At 34.7% G+C, this 20,327-nt stretch overlaps 1 protein-coding gene across 1 annotated transcript in view; it reads right to left on the reverse strand.

The window, feature by feature from the left end:
* Positions 1-20,327, reverse strand: part of NCAM2 (neural cell adhesion molecule 2) — a 261,608-nt gene that overhangs the window by 32,333 nt on the left and 208,948 nt on the right. Inside the window, exons 13-14 of the mRNA XM_088157760.1 lie at positions 7,375-7,494; positions 5,290-5,411 (exon numbers count right to left, since the gene is read on the reverse strand). Of these exons, the coding sequence (XP_088013886.1) occupies positions 5,290-5,411; positions 7,375-7,494 (242 nt within the window). The remainder of the gene's footprint in view (positions 1-5,289; positions 5,412-7,374; positions 7,495-20,327) is intronic.

Raw genomic sequence — 20,327 nt, forward strand, 5'->3', positions numbered from 1 at the left:
AGTTTCAGGTTAATACAGTTCCTGCAGAAAAATACAGTATTGCAAACAGAGATATTAGTATATTTTGAAAACAAACTGCAAAAAACTATGTGATGGGTAGAATGAGGCTGCACTTCTGCAGACAGAAGAACAAGTGAAAAAGTAGGTGTCCCACTACTTGGTCAGGTGAAAAATAAAAAATAAGCTGAAATGTAACAGGATACCTGCATATGCTATGCCATACCATAATTTAGTTGAAACTGAAACCAAATGGGTGAATTGGGATAAGTGAAACAAAGTCCAAGCCCTGAGTGCAAAGAGAAAACTTTTTTGAAGAGTGACAAGCACAAGTCAGGAGGAAGAGGAATAAAGTATCTGGAAAGATAGGTCTGTTCTAAAGACAAACAGATGAAATCTTCCTGAGTACTGTCTGTTTATGTCTTCTTAAAGAAGTGAAAAAAGCCCCACAAAAACAACAACAACAAAACCACACACAAAAAATCCCCCCCAAAATAAAACAAAAAACACCAAAACAAAACAAAAAAAAAACCACAAAAAAACCAACCCAAAAAACCCCTTCCATGTTCTTCATTATAGCTGTTATTTCAGCTATATCACATTTTCAAGTACTTTCCCCTAAGCAGAGCTCACTAATGTATCTAGGTTTGATTTATTGTAAGTGTAGAAATGGAAAAAGAGGGATGAGAACACAAATCATGGGTCTGCCAGGTAAATCTTCCCACAAATCTCCCTGTTTAATATAAGACCCTTCAAACAGTAGCTTAAGGAGCAGAAGAGAGATCACTTTGCACCTTATTAGGTTGTTCTGTTATTAATACTTAAAATTTATAGAAAGCTCTACATATGCACAGTGTTCTACAACAAAAGGAATGAAACTTCTAAATTACAAACAGTAGTCTAGTTTGGGGGGTGAATTAATATAAATGTCTTCAGTAATCATTCAAGCAACAAATGCACATTTACAGAAACTGTGATGGGATCTGCAACCTCTGAGATTAAACTGTTCCTTTATTTACATCTTATTTTGTTTCATATTATGCAGAAATAATCCTTTACAAAAGGCCACTGATAACCTAGCAGGTCACTGGTAGTTACAGGTATTTTACTGCCCACTTCCATTACTCTTCAGCCTTGTATTAACAGAAAACAAAATCAACAACAAAATCCTCACATCATTTCTTAAATGTGTATATATTGGCTTTATATAATTTCGGTTGCATATGTTTTTTTCATAATATAAACATCAGCCAAATTTATTTAAGAAGAGTTTAAGAGCTAGATTTTTTTAGACAGTGTAACCTAACCACATAAATACCTTGACAAAAACAAGAACAAAACAACCTCCCTGAAACAAATAAACCCACAAAAACAACCAGAAACTAAACAAAGCAGTGTAAAACTCCAGTCTACCATGAACTGACTGCTGCTCAAAACGGAGGGCACACATGACAACAGTGGAAATAAAGTCAATCCACACAGCAGTTTATTAGTCTGGAAATAAAATCTCTCTCTTTAATGGTCTGTCTATACTGTATCCAAAATCACATTCTCTGGGATCTCATACAAAGTGAGAAAAAGTGATTAATCCCCTTCAACTCTACCCTTATTCTCCATCCTCTCTGAATTGTTGAGCTGAAAGCTCAGCTCAAACAGATTTATTATGGTGGTCTCTGTGATGAAAAAATGGACAGGAGACACCACACTGTCTTAAAAGGTGCCAAGAAAAATAATCAAGACATTCTCACAGAAGAAAATCTGATCATTTAAAGCAGTGACTTCACAAGAATTAATTACACTAGGTTGAAGATTTCTAGGTCTGGTTAATACAGGTAATAAAATTCAGGGGCAAATACTGAACCAAGCACAAAACAGCTGCAAATGTACATGGTGTTACAATGCACAGAAAGTCAGAGGATCTGGCAGGTAGACTGGAACCTAGAGATGCAAAAGCATTTACCTGTTTCTTGGTAGGTATCTCAGAGTGGGAGTAAATGAGAAATTAACTCCTTTAAAATATTCGGTGTCTATAAAGTTTGTTGTAGAATCCACCATAAAGGAACAAAATTAACATGTCCTACAGTCAGAAAAGAGTGAATGTGCTTCAGAGTGAAGCACATAAGCTATCAAACTCTTATCTGCCAAAATTCAGGGCGTTAATAGTAACTCTATCACAGGTCAAAAACAGATGAACAACTTTTAGGCCTGTAAAAGCCAGTCACAAATATTTACTAAAATTTTCCCTGCCAGGGAAAAACAAAAGAAACTCTCCTCCCCTCACAACTCTCTTTATTTATTTTTTTCCCCCTAGCTTACTGTTGGCATTCCATGACCTGGCAGCAGAGAAATGATGAGACACCTATTCAGAACTTTCTTTTTAAGCATTATGAAGTAAGTTTAAGCAGTGTCAACACTTTCCAAAAGCTGCTTTGTAACCTGCCTTTCTCTTGTCTGTCTGTGCCTGGTCACCTGGTTGCCCTGAGCTGCTGTGACAGCCACTCTCTGTATCCCAACTCATCCTGGCCCTCCTTGTCTCCTTAACTTTCTCCTCTCAATTATAATTTATTACTCTGGTACTTGGTAAATGCTCCATCAGATAACAGCCATTTACAAACTCAGTACACATTTCCATAATTTACATGGATAAAGCTTCACATTTGTTGTGAAACACCAGCATGTCATCATGTGTGTCCCAACCAACTATGGGAGCACCATAAACAGAAGAGCCAAAGGGAGGCTTGAGTTGGACCCCATGAAAAAATATTAAAGAGTCCCTATGAGAAGTGTGGTCAGCTGGTCATCTCTGGCATCAGGCAGGATGCTTCCCTAGAGAATTCCCCTCACTGCTCTTTCCAGCTGGTTACTGGGGAACAATTTTCCCTTGTTTTACTCTCTCCCTTCCTATTCTTTCCCAAGGTAACTTTGAAGCCAATGTGTGCCATCAGCCTCAGATTCCATCAGGGAAGCTTTGTCATGCTGTCTCAACTTTCTTAGTAAAACAGCATGAAGATAAAATTGTGGATGCTAATCATAAAAATTGCACAGTACCTAATACTCTGGAATGCAAAAGAAAATGTCAAGCTGCTTATTATCTGATTGTAGTCAGTAATTCCTGCCCATAATATGAAAAAACTGATGCTAGGCAAGGAATATTTAACAGAACACAATACACAATTTCCAGAAAAAACTTACCAATTGCCCTTAGCCAGGCTGTAATATTGCTTTAATATCTTAAAGGCTGTCCTTCCCCCAGTTAAAAAAAAAAAAAATAAATATGTATAAAACTTACACATGGGTGAATTAACCTTTTGAAGAAAAAGCCATTGATGTATGGGTTGTTATCAAATATGCTCTTCAAACATGCATTGGTTCAGGTGCTAATAATGAGGCTGGCAAGAGTTATAGGAAAGCTAATTAAACACTACCAATGGGGAAGATAGAAGAGAAGCAGTCAACAGATAATTATGAACTTTAAATAGCATTCATTCTTTCTGATTAAAACACCAAAAAAACTTATTTTGCTTCTTTTGTTGTAGAAAGGCCTTTAATTTAGTCAAATCGCTTTTTCAATTGGAAGCTCAAGGAGTTAAGGATTTGAGGTCCAAGGAAAAACTATCTTCTTCAGTAACATTTTAAGTTTCCAGTAACTGCTAAAACTGCATATTTACCTTCCAACAACACACAGGAAAAGCCGTTTTTTACACTATAACATTGTACCTCAGTCAAAACATAGAACTAAAGTAATTTAGCATATTTAAATCATATAAACAGATTAAATTTCATATGCAACATGAATTTATTATATGTGAACAGTTTATTTTGTACTCAGTGGTAAATATTTAAAGGCATTGTAATCTATCTAGGAAGTTCAATCCTGCAAAACTTCATTTTTATCTTATATTGCATATTTTACTACCCTTTGCAATTACTTTTATGTCAACTATATTCACTGGATGGAAAGTCATTTAAGAAGGTCAACTAAGATTTAGGGATCAGTGACAGCAGAATAACTTCTGGTCATTCCCTCAGACTACTCTTAAGAGTGCTACCAAATATTTCTCAGTTAATTTGGAGCTACTAATCTTCTTTGGTTATATTTGGCATAGGAGAATAATTTTACATTCTAGGTTTAGCACTTGGATAATCCCTAGAGTATAATCAAAAAGTTACATTATAGCAAACATCAGAAAATGTGACAAAAACCCATTACAAGTTAAGGAACTGTCTTTTCCTTTTTAGTTACGTTCCATCAGGCTCTATAGTTAATTTCTCAAAATTTGCTTCTTTCTGTGAATAAATACAGTCCTCATTACCTTCAATTTAACATGCCTAGATATCCAATGTTACCTTCCCAATTTTCTAGACTCTTAATGGACATGAAATTCTGCTCTAACACTCAGGTAAAATGGGTCTACTCAGGTAAAAGTACTACAAAAGGAAATTTTTTAAAGTGCACACTTTGGAATGAAACACATTGCTTGTGCCAGCTCTGCAGCTACTTCTTCAATCCAATCAATTTCTAAACATAATACATTAGGAAATGCATTTTAGCTACATTATTAATAATAATTTAAAAAAAAGACTGCCACGATTTTTTTAAAAATAGAGTATATACTGCAGAAAAGACTGTTTTCTAAACTTGCCAGATTTGATGAGAGAACACCAAAACAGAGCTGTATAGACGAGAGAATGCTAAAAACTCTGCCCAATTGCTGTCTAAGAACAGATATGTGCCCCAAAACTCAAGAAATTCCAAACAATATGCCAATTATTTGGCTTTTGTAAGACAAGACTTGGAATTCAGGCAGATAGAAGATATGAAAAGTGATCAGCTAATTTATGTAATTTACAATTAATATGGAGCACTGCCATATAGCTGTCAATACAGATGCATTTATAATTGATTAAAAAATTGCTGTTTAATCAACCTTTAAGTGTGTAATTTTAATGTTTGCTAATTTATTATGTTTTTAAAAGTTGAGTATAAACGTCCCGCTTTTGCTACACAACTGAAAAATATTATAATTTTCTTGATAAGATGAATTTTCAGCATACCTTTAGGAACGGCTGAGTGCTTTTTGTTTTTCTGTTTAAAATTTTTATTTTATAATCTGACATCTGCAACCTTGTTACAAAAGAAAACATACTATATATTTATTTTTTTTTATTATTATTATTTTCTGGAATGCAAACCACTTTGGTAAATTTCAAATAATATCAACAATTTTCTCTACATTAAGAGCAGATATTAACAAGCATAATTCACTTATTTTGATTAACTGAAATACTTACACTTCTGTATTTGACAATATATTCCAGTATAGGGGCACCTCCATCATCTTGTTTAGTTATGCTAAGTTTAAAACTCTTGCCACTCTCTGGTTGTCCATGAATTGAAGGGGGGCTTGGCTCCCCTAAATAAGGAAACAAACAGTAAATAATAATGATAATGATAATGATAATAATAATAATAATAATAATTAATAATAGTTCAGCAATGAGATAAGTCTTAAATTACAGCCAGGAACTTGTCCATTATAATATTAATCAAAATCTTAAAATCAATACGATCATTCTAGGCATTACAAAACATCCTTTATAAGAATGTTAAATACTGTGCTTGAAATGTGTCTTAATGTAGATTCCTTATACAAGGAAGCAAAATTATGTGAAGTATGAAATAAATATTCATTTCTTTGAGACCTTCTGACTTCCAACACTTTTAAATGGAATTTCCTTCCAAAATCATTCAGTCATCAATTCAGCAAGGCTGGTAACCTGCTACTCATATTGAAGTTTAAAAGACACTCCCTTACAGGTAAGCATTGATAACTGAAGCACAACCTTTAATCTTATGTAAGATTTCTGAATTGCAATACAGTTTTTGAATTTAAAGTAAATTTACTCTCCAATAAATGCATCAAGTCAAATTAGATAAAAGTTATCTAAGAATAACTTCTTAGACAAGTCAATATCAAGGGTAAATGTAAAGAATAATATTTTAAAAACTATAACCCAATGTCTTAATTATAATGAGAAAACAAAGGTAGTCTTAAACATGCAATCAAAAGATTAACAGACACTTTAAGACCCTTCTCTAGTGAAAAATTCACAGGTTACCTTTTCTATATGCAATGCCTATTACATTTTTTAAAAGAGATCCTAAATGAACATATACTGAAGTATCTTATCTTCAAAATATGTAAATGAGCATTTACCCAGAGAGATACTGTTCTTTTAGAAATAATTGTATCATTTGTGTTTAGCACTTATTAAAGTAAGGATAAACTTACTTAGATCAAAACATAAAACTTACCTACCTTTCTATCAGATAGCAAATGTATACATACATACATATATGTATATATATATAATGTCTTTCAGTTTCTTTCGTTCTTCCATCAAGCTATTTTATCTGTCCTGAAATATATTTAGAATATCTATATGCTTCAATGAAAAAGAAATTTGAAAGCTGCCAAGTTACTGTTTGGGACAGAAGAAATGTATAATTTATATATTTATATTATATTATATTATACTTATTATATAAATATTTTGTGTTCCTCGTAGTTACATTACTTATATTGTTCATTCCCTTAGGGCCAGTATTAGCTACACTGAGCAATGGCCTATTCAGGAAACAGTTCAGTTGCAACAGATTTATGACAGACTGGTCTAGCAGTAGATGCTGATGTATTTCAATATGCCTGTTTGATTACTATACACTGCCATCTGGTAGTTCCTTTGCTTTGCTTCTCTCTGTGTATTTAATTTATTTATTGTTGTTTCTATTTAAAGATAATTTAAGAAAAATATTTTTCATTTGCCCTTAATATTTTAATTTGAATCTCTGGCCTATAGTTACTACAAATACAGAATTGGTTTCATAGAATTTCTCATTTGCATATAGTCATAGTTAAAGCAATTTATTCTCATCATTTTTTCCGTAGCTTAAGATTTCTGTTTGAAGCTTGATAATTGCAGAACAATAGCACCATATTTTGGTGAAGAAATGTCTCCAGAAATGGCCAATTCACTTCTGTTAGATGTGGATAATATCCTGAATGCTAATGAGAAAAATTCCTTATTCTAGTATCTCTCATGGTTTTTGCTCCATTATATCAAATAAAGACTTTCTGAATCTCAAAAATGTAAGATAATTGGATAAATTCTCCAATTTAAGTTCACTCATATTTCTTGAAAGGGCGAAATAACAAAACATGATTTCTGAGAAACAATGTAAAGACTGATGTTACACTGGGGAGTGGATTATAAAACTGAAACATTACCTTCAGTGGATCATAATTCAAATCTAGAATATAATAATAATAATAATAATAATAAAAATTTTCATTTAACAACACAAGTATTACTCACGGACAGGTAAGGTCTGAAAGATCTCAATTTTGCTATACTCTCCTTGCCCTTTTCCATTTACAGCAGCTACTTTGATTTCATATGTTGTATTTGGTTCCAAATTGCTCAGGACAACCATAGCTAAAGGAAAGAAAAAAAAAAAAAAGAATAAAATTTGACTAAGCAATAAATTTACAAAAAGAAAAGTAAAACAATTCCATAATTTGCTTTCTTCACTTGTAAATTAACGAGTCCCATATTCTGACAATCCATTGCTTTCAAACTTAGCTTTTTTTTCTGGAGTACTAATAGTCCCTTTTTCATCTTCATAAAATCATTGCTGTGAGTGAGCAAGTTATGCTTGTGAAGGAACAGTGAAGTCAGTGTTAGAGAACCCACAGGCAACAATTAAAGACCTTGATGGGGATCGATATTTTATGTTCAGATTGTGAGCAGTGTATGGAGTTTTACACACACAGGCTTTGGTAGCAAGGCTGCTACAGGGGTGGCTTCTGTGAGAAGGTGCTGGAAGCTTCTCCCATCTCTGACAAAGCCAATCCCAGCAGACCCCAGGACTCTCTGCTGGCCAAGTCTGAGCCCGTCAGTGACAGTAGTCTTCTGTGATAACATATTTAAGAATTTAAGTTGTTGTGCAGATGTATTTGAGGCCAGAGAAGAGTGGGATGAAGATGTGAGAGGAACAGCCCTGCAGACAGCCAGGTTTCCTGGCAGGACTTGTGACCCTGTGGGCAAACACGCTGAAGCAGCTTGTCCTTGAAGAACTGATCCAAGGGAAGAGTGACCCGTGCTGGAGAAGTTCGTGGATGTTGCCCATGGGATGGACTCACTTTGCTGTAGTTCATAGAGAAGTGTCTCCCATGGCAGGGACCCTGTGCTGGAGCAGGGGAAGAACTCCACGAGCAGCAGCAGGAACAACGTGTGATGAACTCCAGGTGACCCGCCTGGTAGATGCAGGAAAGGCTGTGGATTTTATCTACCTGGACTTCAGCCAGGCCTTTGACACTGTCTCCCACAGTAAACTCGTGGAAAAGCTGGCAGCCCATGGCTTGGACAGGAGCACTCTGCTGGGTTAAGACCTGGCTGGATGGCCGGGCCCAGAGAATGGTGGTGAATGGTGCTGCATCCAGCTGGCAGCCAGGCACAAGTGGTGTCCCTCAGGGATCTGTGCTGGGACCAGTCCTGTTTAATATCTTCACTGATGATCTGGATGAGGGGACTGAGTCTCCCATCAGTAAATGTGCAGGTGACACCAAGATGGGAGCATGTGTCAATCTTCTGGAGAGTAGGAGGGCTCTGCAAAGAGACCTGGAATGGTTGGATGGATGGGCAGAGTCCAATGGGATGAAGTTTAACAAATCCAAGTGCCAACTTCTGCACTTTGGCCACATCAACCCCCTGCAGCACTACAGGCTGGGGACAGTGGCTGGACAGTGGCCAGGCAGAAAGGGACCTGGGGGTAGTGATTGATGTCAGGCTGAACATGAGCCAGCAGTGTGCCATGGTGGCCAAGAAGGCCAATGGCCCCTGGCCTGTGTCAGGAACAGTGTGGCCAGCAGGAGCAGGGAGGTCATTCTTCCCCTGTACTTGGCTCTGGTGAGGCCACACCTTGAGTGCTGTGTCCAGTTCTGTCCCCTCAGTTTAGGAAGGACCTTGAGATGCTCGAATGTGTCCAGAGACCTTACCACTCTCTACAGCTTCCTGAGAGGTGGCTGTAGCCAGGTGGGGCTGGTCTCTTTCTCCAGGCAGCAACTGGCAGAATGAGAGGACACAGTCTTAAGCTGTGCCAAAGGAAATTTAGGTTGGATATTAGGAAACAGTTTTTTATGGAAAGAGTGATAAAGCACTGGAATTGCCTGCCTGGAAATGTGGTGGAGTCACCATCCCTGGATGTGTTTAAAAAACGATTGGCTGTGGCACTCAGTACCATGTTTAGTTGAGGTGTTAGGGCATGGGTTGGATTTGATGATCTTGAAGGTCTCTTCCAACCGAGTGGCTCTGTAAGCATTATCTCCATTCCCTGTCTTCCTGTGGGGAGGAGGTTAAGTTGGGAAGGAAGGAAAATTTCAAAGGTGAGTGACAGAGCAGCTGTGGTGGTCAAGTGGTATCCAGCCAGGGTCAACCTGTCACACATAAGAGACATGAATCTGGCAAAAACATTATGGAATTTTTCCATCCTCCTTGCTGGCAACTGGCACATAATGTGTGTTCCAGACACCTTCATACAGTTCATAACTTGCCATTTTTCCTTCATGGACAGCAGGATCAACTGTCCTTCATCTACACTCCAAAATGTGGCTCCATGCACATGGATGGTGACTTTTTGGTGCTCTGGTCTGCCAGTTCAAAAATGTGTTCAAGACCTAAAATGAAAGATGCCTATGATAATCAAAGCAAGAGATCTGAGTTATCTGATGAGGACCTGAAAGAGAATTTGGCAGCTTTGTACATATTTCAGAGGAGGTGTATGGAAATACATAAATTAAAAGTAATAATAACAATCAAATTATAACAACAACAAAAATACTTTGGGAAGCAAAAAGGTGGGAATTTAGGACATGATTTCAAAAATCAAGACTGAACTCCTGACAGTGATCATTCACACAATCTAGCTCTATGATTCTACCTAAAGGTGCAATCTGAAGCAGAAAACAGGCGTAAAGCTTGCCAAAAAGCACTAAGCATACAACAGTAAATCTAGAAGTAAAATCCAGGAAAACAGTGTTGGATTCTGGAAACCTTTATGAGAATACATTATAAATAGTATCATAATACTGTATTTACTAAAAAGTAATATTGAGTATACACTTGGAAGCTTGGATCCATGCAGAGTTCTTGGAGCACTATCCTGCCTTTAGAAGAAATATTCCTTTTATTGTCTCTCCAGCAATTGCGTGCTTGCTGTTTGCCAGCTCTGTGATGAGCTCTCCATATGTCAGATTCACACTGGGGAATGGATGGAAATTAGATGGACTTGACTGGGAGCACAACAGCATTTGTCTTGCCCAGGAAAGCAGAGGCTGTAATGTTTTACAAGTGGCTGTAGAAATGTAATATCTTAAAAAAGAGCCAGCAGTATCTCTCACAACTCCTAGGGAGCACAATTTTTTCATTATAAAGGAGTATTTTTTTAGTTGCTTCAGGCCTTCTTTTCAAGCTATGTATTCAACGAAAGCATAATTATTTCTTCCATATTCTTTTTTATTGATTTCAGTCCAGATTTCTTAGAATTTCTATTTCTTTAGTTTCTACAGCAGTCCGACAGAGTTTCTATTAAACGTGAAGCTAAATGGATTTAATGAATTTGGAAAAACAGTAACTTCTACATTTCATGCTCTATATGAGCATTTTGCACGAATTTGCCATTGAAACATCACTGTTTTCTTGTAAATAGAGCAATAGAATTGTATGTCTTCCAGCATGTTTTAGCTTTATCATTTTATGAGATTCAAAAATATTGAACTCTAACGTATAATCATGTCATGAAAAAGTAATGTATCATCATGAGAATAAGAATAGAATTAGGAGATAAAACATTGGGTTCTGTTAAGATGAAATTTAAAACTTAACTAAGCAGTAGCAGTATTTGACTTGCCTTTCAGCCATGATTACTTTCCAAGGATGAATAATTTCACTGAAAATAAACCTTAGGGCATACCAAATATTAGTGCTAATGTAAATGTTTTTAAAATTTAAACAACATAAAAGCACGACTATGAGTCTACATTTAAGAAAATGCAAATGTGTTAACTACATGAAACCTAAGGATGCGATTTTCTAAACACTCCTGGGACCTATAGAAATGAATAAAATTACTTATACATGCAATATTTAAAGAATCAGTGTATATTTTAGAATCCCCTGCACTGCACGATGTGTCTAGAAACAATGACTTTTGCAATTACATTTGTGGAATTCACCCAGATATATCTATTAAGAGTAATATGTCCTCAAAACCTGGACCCGCTTAGTGATAGTGTGATGTGAATATATTATATATGTAGGAAAAGTCTGAAAAAAAGTATGGCAGTCTGAAAAAACAAAGAATAGAACCATTCTGGATTAGAATACATACTCCAGTTATAAAAGAATACTTGGTGTAAGTAAGATAAAGAAGTTGTCTCAGAGAGTGCAACAAAAGTGCGGGACTGAAGAGTAATCTAAGAGAAATGAAAATTTCATTGCTTGCTAGGAGTTGAGACTGGAAGAAAATACTTCATAAACTAGCTAAGATTTTTTTACAATGTGTGCATCTGTTATTTAAGTATAAAGTCAACTTATTCATCTTTCCATATACAAATAAATTTTTCTCACAGGAAAATAGCCCTGACCACAATGAATATTTTGATTTCTTTCACATTCAATGCATAAATGTGAAAAGAAGCAATCCACCAATGCACACCGTATGTGTACATTATACCATGGGCATATTTATTGAAGGATATCAAGTTCCAGATATACTGAAAGTGAAATCAGTTTCTTTCACAGTATCATTTGAGATTTTCCAATTTTTTCTAGCTGTTCTATCAGTATATATTGTCTTTCTAAGCATAGTATCTGTGAGCTCTAGCTGGAGAATTCAATTTTGTAGATTGATTTTGGTGGGATTATTCACTTAGTGACTGATTAGATTGAGGAGCAGATTGGGAAGGAATACTCCAAAGAGGGAAAAGCAGAACACTCTCCTGTGAACTCTCCAAATTAAATAAATTATCTAATTTAAGTTAGTTAATTAATAAATTAACATGATGCACAACAGCTCAGAGCTTAGTTTTATCCAATAATAAATGAAGCTTTAAGTGTCAAGGTACCCTTGGAGGACATCATGACACAAGAAGTTACCAGGTATATTTGTTTTGGTTTAGTACGCTAGATTAAGGCTTTAACACAAAATTATTAATATTTTTGCCATTAATATTGTTGCTTGTTTGGTTGCATTTTTTAATTTTGTCAACCAGAAATTAAAAAGAAACACAGTAACAGAAAAGAATTAAAACTTACTGAATAAAAAAAAATCAGTTTAAGCTATTATATGATAATAAATTAATCCTAAAGTTTAAGCAATATTAAATATAAAGTCCTTCTTTTTACTATAGAGATTCTTGCAATTTGCAAGCAAATCTAATGAAGTAAAAAATTAACACAGTACAGGAAGAAAACCCCACAGAAATATGATGAAAAAAAATGTAGAACTTCATAATATTTAAAATATGGCTTACAAGCATTTCATCTAGAAAAGTTTTTTTATTGTTGCAGAATTTTAACTGCTGTCAAAATGAACCATGGGAAAGCAGAATCTAACACAAGATTTGCTGTGAAATAAATTGTATCATAAATCCAAGTCAGTAAAGCTAAAACAAAATTCCCCAGCTGCTTCTCTGGTCCAGGGTGGGTTGTTTATGCTACTTTATTACAGCACAGTGAGAGGAAAAATATCTGGCATATTAAACTGTCTTTCCACTGAAGTCATCTGCCTCAGAAACCTTCTCAGAATTGTGATATATTGCATAAACCATCACCGAGGAAAAGAAGGTTAGGGGAACTAGCAGTACAGTTCCTCTACATTAATCCCAAAGTGGATCTTAGATGAGGTTAATTAACAGAAATACCACATTGTTACACTGCTCTCATTGGAGAGGTATCTGCTGCACAGAACAATGTTTTTGCAGTTCCACATTCAATCCCTTGAGGATATCAGATCTAACTGAAGAAGGATATAAATTTATCTTGAAACAAAGTAGCTGAGACATATTCTTGCTGAAATAACATCTTCACTCCTATATATCTGAGATTGTGATGGCAGACTGAAATTTCTGTCAAAGAAAGAAGCATTACAAATTCGAGAGTGGTTTGGGGTTTTTTTCTTACTTCCCTCCCTCTAATATGAATCTATGTTACTACAGAGGATGAATGCAGCCTGACTACTGTGCATGTTAATAAGTGCAATGTTTTGATTTAACAGCACTTTGCTGCACCCATTACTCATTATTTTATTACTCCCAAGGAAAAAACTGAGTCCCCGGGAAATACCTGAATCTCTTTCAGAGGGGAAAAAAAAAAAAAAAAAAAAAAAAAAAGAATAGCATTTTTATGAAGCTTAAACAGGTTTCTCTTTGTGATGATGATTCATGCTGTTTTAAAGGCAGGAGAAAAAGTCATGGGAAGACAGCAGTGAGCAACTTAAGGTGGTAAAGTAACAAGATTCTGTACAAATGTCTGAGACTCTTGTAGATGTTACAGAATATGAGGAACTTTGCCCAAAATCTGTCTGCCTGGGATAAGCAACAACTGTTTTATTTATTCTGTGTGTTTGCACAGTAGGAGGAGGAGTATAAAACCTCTTTTTTCTAGCTGAGACTCACAGTTAGCTCACAGAAATATTGACAGAATGAAGTTAGAAATTGCCACGGGGGAGAAATACAGGGGAAAAAATAGAAAAGGGATTTTGCTACACAATAGACAAAATGTTAATTCATATGCAGAAACAGCCAGGCTGTCTCAGTTCCATCTGTCTGCCTGCCCAAATAACAATTAATTTCATAAATACTCATTCAAGCATCTGGCTATAAATGTCAGAATTCAGCTAACACCAAAAAATGAACTTTAATAATGAAAATATTTCAAGTTGCACATTCTATGAAAAAAAGATAATGATAGCAAATCATACTGTCAGTGAAATCATTGGTAAATTGGAGACAATATCTAACTTTAATTCCCTGAAACACCAAAAACAAATGTAACCATTTTAATAATCTGATAAAATGATTCTGTTCCCGGAATTTCCATAATTCTTTGCACTATAACGTATAATTATTATATTATTTTTAATAAAACCATTAATGGTTTATTTAACTGTGAATACAAATAATAAGCCATGAATAAAGATATACAGTGTAGTAGATCAGGTATAATTAATATAATCTAATGTTCATTAACATGAGTAATTTCTTTACAAAATACTTTTCAGTAGCTGACATTAAAAATGCATTTGGCAGAAATGGCTTTAATATTTTTATTAGTATTAATATATAACATATTAAAACACAATTACCATGTTAAGCTCCTTTCTTCCATGCATTTAATTTTAATTTTAATTGGGCTGGATTTTGAGATGCCACTTTACAAACTGAACCAAAAGTAGAATCCGTATTCTGGGATTTTCTTTGATATCTATTTCTACTGAAATAAATCTAGTCAGAAAAGATTAAGTAATTTATAGTAAAATTTATAGGGAAAATTGTAGTTAACCAAATGCATAGCAATATAAATTAATGAAAATAAAGCAAGCAGCAGTGTAAACTACAGTGCCTAGAAAAGAGAAAATCTGACAACATAATTTAATATATATTTAATCAGGCTGAATCCAGAAGATGGGGTTCATCATTCAACAAACTTCAGGTATGAATAGATTTTCTTTAGAAATTCATCTATTTAAAAAACACCCTTAGTTCAACTTGCATTTAATTAGGATAACAGCAGAGCACACAGGGAATAAAAGAAAACATTCCTGGAACAAAAGCAATCTATTGAGACAGATCACTGTATCAGTAAACCTTCCACCTTCCACAACTTTATTCAGAACAGAAACACACTTTCAGGAAGTGCATATAAAATAAATCACCAAGGCAGTGCTCAAAAAAAAAAAAAAAAAAAGGAAGGTTAAAAAAACACCGCATTATTTTTAGGCTTTAGGTTTACAAAAAATATTTGTACTCCAAATGATAATATAGACCATGTTATCTTGATATCTTCTTCAAATTTGTCTGCTATACTAATCTGACAATAAAATAGAATATTTGATGAACAAATCCTGCTGCTTATACTGATTAGCATTCTATCAGCAATCATGTGCAATCAGTTTCTAGCTTTGATAGATTTTGTTTCCCATCACCATTAAAACGGAATTTGTATTTCAAACACACGCTCTTTAATATCCCTTTCTCTAAGTTTTTAGTTACATTTCCTTTCCTACTTTTATGACGACCAAGCCATCTGATTAATACCAAATCTTTAAAAATGCAGTCAACTTCCAAAAAAGGCACTTGTAGGTATTAAAGGAAAGGGAAATGGAAGTTAAAGAATAGGAAATAGAAAAGAGAGAAGGAAATGGAAGAGGAAAAGGAGTGGAAAAAGAAAGAATGGACCATTAAAAATTTCTTAAGTACCACTAAATATAAAGTTCAAGATAAACAATCCTTCAAACAACTGATATGCCCTGTAAGATCTTCTTAAACTAAACAAAGGTGTCATGAATGAAAAAATTCTTTACAGAATGTAATAGGTAAAAATGGAAATGCATACTCAGCTTCAAAACCACACAATTCAAATACATTTCAAAAACAAACACTCTTTGAATTACCTAACTTTTAAGAAATACTTTAATAATTTTTTTGTGTGTGTGTGCATAGCATTGTCAGTGTTTCAACTTACTGGACAATAATTTAAACAACGTTCAATGATGGCTAACAGTTTCTTATCATAGCATTTAGAAGCATTAATTTAGTCAATACAAATCCTGGACCTCATGGAGACTGGTGAACTTTGGCACAGAAGTCAGTGACTGAATTTTTTTTTTTTTTCTGCATGTTCAGACCAGGTGTTAGAAATATTGATATACTGGGAGAGACATGAAGCACTGAAAGAAAAAAACCACCCCTGACCTGACCTAGGACTGGCAGTAGTCTTGATTCAAGCAGGAGGTTGGAACAGATAAATATCAGATATTCCTTCCAAACACATTTTCTGATTTTATAAATTAAAGGGGAATACTGTCTTGGTTCTTGGAACTCCATTTTGCCCTCTGCTATAAAACTATTTTACAATTCTTAATGCAAAGATTTTGCTTGGAGGAGCAGCCAGACACTTGAAAAGCACTATACTAAAAAGTTTTTAATGAAACAATAAATGAATACAGTGAAATCAATGGGGATTTGCATTTCCACCAGATATTCCCCCTATGATGTGAAAAGAAAGTATTGTTCAAAATGCTTTCTAACATATGACTAATGTTCTCAGCAGGGTTCATTGTTAAATATTTATGTCACTATAATTGCTGCAATTTTAGTAGTACAAATTATACTGCTAGATATAAAACCTGATTAAGTTAAACATTTTCATTAATCAAATTTAATTTCTGTAGATATTAGTTTTAAAATTATCCTGTAAGAAAAAATTCGAAGGCATTGGATATACAGAATTTACATTGGCAATATGAACACAGAAAGACACTGGAATTAAGACATCTAAGTAAGTAATACTTTATTGAGTGAACACAAAATACTATAAAATATAGTAAAAAAATAACAATTCTAATCTCAATGCAGAAAGGCAATCAATGTCCTTATTAAGATAATTTACACTGTCATTTATCCTATTGTTTTTTCTCTTTTTGAATACCCTTCAAGGCTGAAAAGAATGGTTACTGGAAGACATCCCAGAAAATAAACAAGATAATTTATTAGAAGACTACAAAAACATGTTCCTTGTTAGCTTGTAGGCAAGGCTACTATGTATTCCCTGTTTTATATCAAAGTTGGAAACTGGATTATTGAAGAAGTAAGTATACTTTGAGAGGGGAGGCAGGAGCTAATTATGAATGTATACCTTCTATTCTTCTACTCTTGCTGCAGCTATATCGCTTTGTCTCATTCCTCAATTGTATAAATCAAACTCTATCCTATCCCAGTCTATTTCATGCATGGCAGAAACTAGAATCTCTCACTCTCCCTTGCAGGGCAGAAAGAATTACATGCATGTCACTTTTTCCTGCCCATTTTTTTGCTGTTTCTACACTGGAGTTCCTGTTGTGACTTCCATCCCGTTTGATATTTGCAACACAAAACTGGAGTTGAAAATGGTATCCTACATTAAAATCTCTACTCATGAATTCCTGGGCAGAAAGTGAGATAAGCTTCACCTGAATTCACAGCAGACAAAAGCTGTATCTTCTAAGCATCAGGTGCACCTGGAATATGTCCTGTTGAATGTGTACACTAGTTCAAGGTGTAGTAAATCCATATAGTTTGTCATCTGAAGATCCTGGTGACTGCTTTTAATATATCAGGATGAAACTCAGGTCTAAATTAGCAACTTATCCTCAATTAGTCGCTGATTATTGGGCCAAAGATATTCTCTTTTTATAAAAAAAAAAAAAAACAAAAACCAACCAAACAAAAAAAAAACCCACAAAAAACAAGCAAACAAAAAAAATCCCAACAAACAAACAAACAAAACAAAACAAAAACAACAAAAACCCCCAAAACAACAACAACAACAAAAAAACCAACAACACAGGATCACTTCAGTTGGAAAAGACCTCTGAGATGAAGTCCAAGCTCTGACTAATTGCAACTTTGTCAGCTGCCACATACATTTATTTCTTGAACAATTCCAGAGATGGTGACTCCACCACCATTCCCTGAGTAGTCCTTTCCTAAGTTTAACAACTCTTTCTATGAAAAAAAATTATTCCTGACGTTCAGCCTGAACTTTCCCTGCTGCAGCTTAAGACTGTGACCCCTCACTGTGTCCTGTCACTAATTGCTGTGGCCAAAATGACTTCAAAGTCTAAGAAAATAATGACTTTTAACAACTGCACCTTCTTCCTGCTGTCAGCAAAGTTCTGCAGTGGCAGAGCAATTTCTTTTCCTATGAGGCTTTACAACATCTTTAAGTTGTTTTGTCTAACAAAATGCAATTCACTAGTTTTCTCATGGTGTTACAAAACTGTACTGTATCATTATATACAAATTAGATGTGGCCTCTCTTAATCAGATGGACCTAAGCTTCCCATTACTACATATAATCAGTATATCAGTACTCTTACAGTGAAACAAAACAGATGTTGAGAATTCAGAAATTCTTAATGGTAAGCCAAAGGAATACCTGAGAACACAGGGAATGAATGTTTTAACTACTATGCTCAGAGAAGCAGAGAATTTTTCATAGGTAAATTCATATATATTAGCAAGACTTGCCTCTCAGTTAAGACTGCTATTTAAAATTCCATTTTCAATTTCACTCTAATTCTGCTTCCTAACAGTAATTAACAGAATATGTAAAATCCGCATGACTTTTCTCACTTAAGTTGCTGCAGCCTTGGAGATGCCTAAGAAGCAGATTCTGACACAGGAGCTCTGTCTTTCACTCCTCTAAGCGATGCACTTTTCAACTGTGGAGCATGTAAAATGTGAGGAAAAGAAAGTCTACTTGCTCTGTTACCCAATTCAGGAGCTGTCAGAAACCTAACCACCACCACTTGAAATAAGAATAAAGTAGCTCCTGATTTCTGCTATCTCCACAGAGGCCATTTTCATAATCCCAAATGCGTCCTTCCTAACATTCCCTACTCTGTAAACAGAAAGACCTCAAGGCTGACATGAATGATGATTTCAAGAACTGTTCTTTTGCTTCTTACATGCAAAGATAATTTTCCTTCATAACTTTCTTCTTCATCCCTGTCCTACTCCTGTATACTATAATTTATTTCTTGCAAAGAAGAAAGAAATGGGGAGGCAGAAAAAAGGTCATAAAAAAGAGATCAATTTAAAGATACTGTGAAATGTAATACAGATCAGGCCATGCTATTGTTCTGTTGCTCATTCTTGTATGTGGCTGAAGGAGAGCTCTATTCATAACCACTCTGTCATTCAACGACCTTGAAAATACTTAAAGAATACTCTCTCATCCTGGAGAACTTTTCTGGTTTGTATTACAAAGTGCAGTAGAAGTTTATATACACATAAATATTCCATAAATGTCCTTTATCTTTTTCTAAGTAGACAAGCATGTACAATAAATGTGGATGAATACAATACACACTCGAAAGGCAAAATTTGCAGCTGCGCCATGTGGCTCATTTATCAGTTATTCATACCCAATACTGCACTGCATCACTCTTTGCTTAATAAGATTTACCTTTACAAGCCATGTCAGCAAGACCTTTACATCAGATCAGCTGTTCACCATAAATTTACTTGGGAGTGTGCAGTTATGAAAAGCCTGAAAGGTCTAAATAGGAAATAGACCAGAGTTCTCACAACAGCATCAAGTGAAATACATTTGGAATGACCGATTCTCCACTTAATTTCTTATTAAAATATTTACTACATACTCTTGCAATCAAAGTATCTTCCATTTGTTCTTACAGATTTTCAAGTCTGTGTCTTGAGAAAACCATAAATCACATTTTCCAATGAGCTTTGACTGATTGACTAAATGCGATTACAGACACAGAATTACAAGGAAAGAAAGAGTAAGTGCAGATAGTGGTTATATCTGCATAACTCAGTGCCTTTTAGTTCTGAACTCATGCTGTGCAGTAAATTGTCTGGATTCTCTTCACTTCTCATGACATTTTACTCACCTTTAAATGTGAAAAGTACATATTTTTCTCCTGATGTTTCAGGTCTGAATAAAAACCTGAAGTATTTGAACATAGTTTTCCCTTTACACTTCCCACTTTCCAGTCCCTCTAATCCATCCATGTAATTTAGTTTAAGACATTTATATACAGTTCAACCTTTTCAACCACAAAAGACTTACAGCAAAGATTTGGATGGAGGCCAAAATTAGTATAGAGACAGAATTAAAGGGTTGAACAGCTTTCTTACATGCAGGTATATACACAAAATAAATTGGATAAAAATTGGTCTTTGTCCTCACTTTTAATTGTAGCCTATAGTGGTTATACAACTGCATGCATTCTTTCACTCTTTTTCTTATTACAACTTTCCCTGGAAAACTTTATTAGCAAATTGCATAATGCCATTTTATCCCAAGAATTAGGATTTTTTTTAAATATTAAGCATTTTTTATTCATATTATTTGTATCCGGTCTTAAAACATTATAGCACAATAATGTATGTATATATATGCAATTCCTGTCTTCATTTAATTTCAAAGCTGGTTTTAAGTTGAAAAAAATATTTTTGAATCAAGCTAAATACTTACTTTAT

Source organism: Sturnus vulgaris, chromosome 2 (assembly GCF_052056855.1).
Source record: "Sturnus vulgaris isolate bStuVul1 chromosome 2, bStuVul1.hap1, whole genome shotgun sequence".
NCBI classification, from domain to species: Eukaryota; Metazoa; Chordata; class Aves; order Passeriformes; family Sturnidae; genus Sturnus; species Sturnus vulgaris.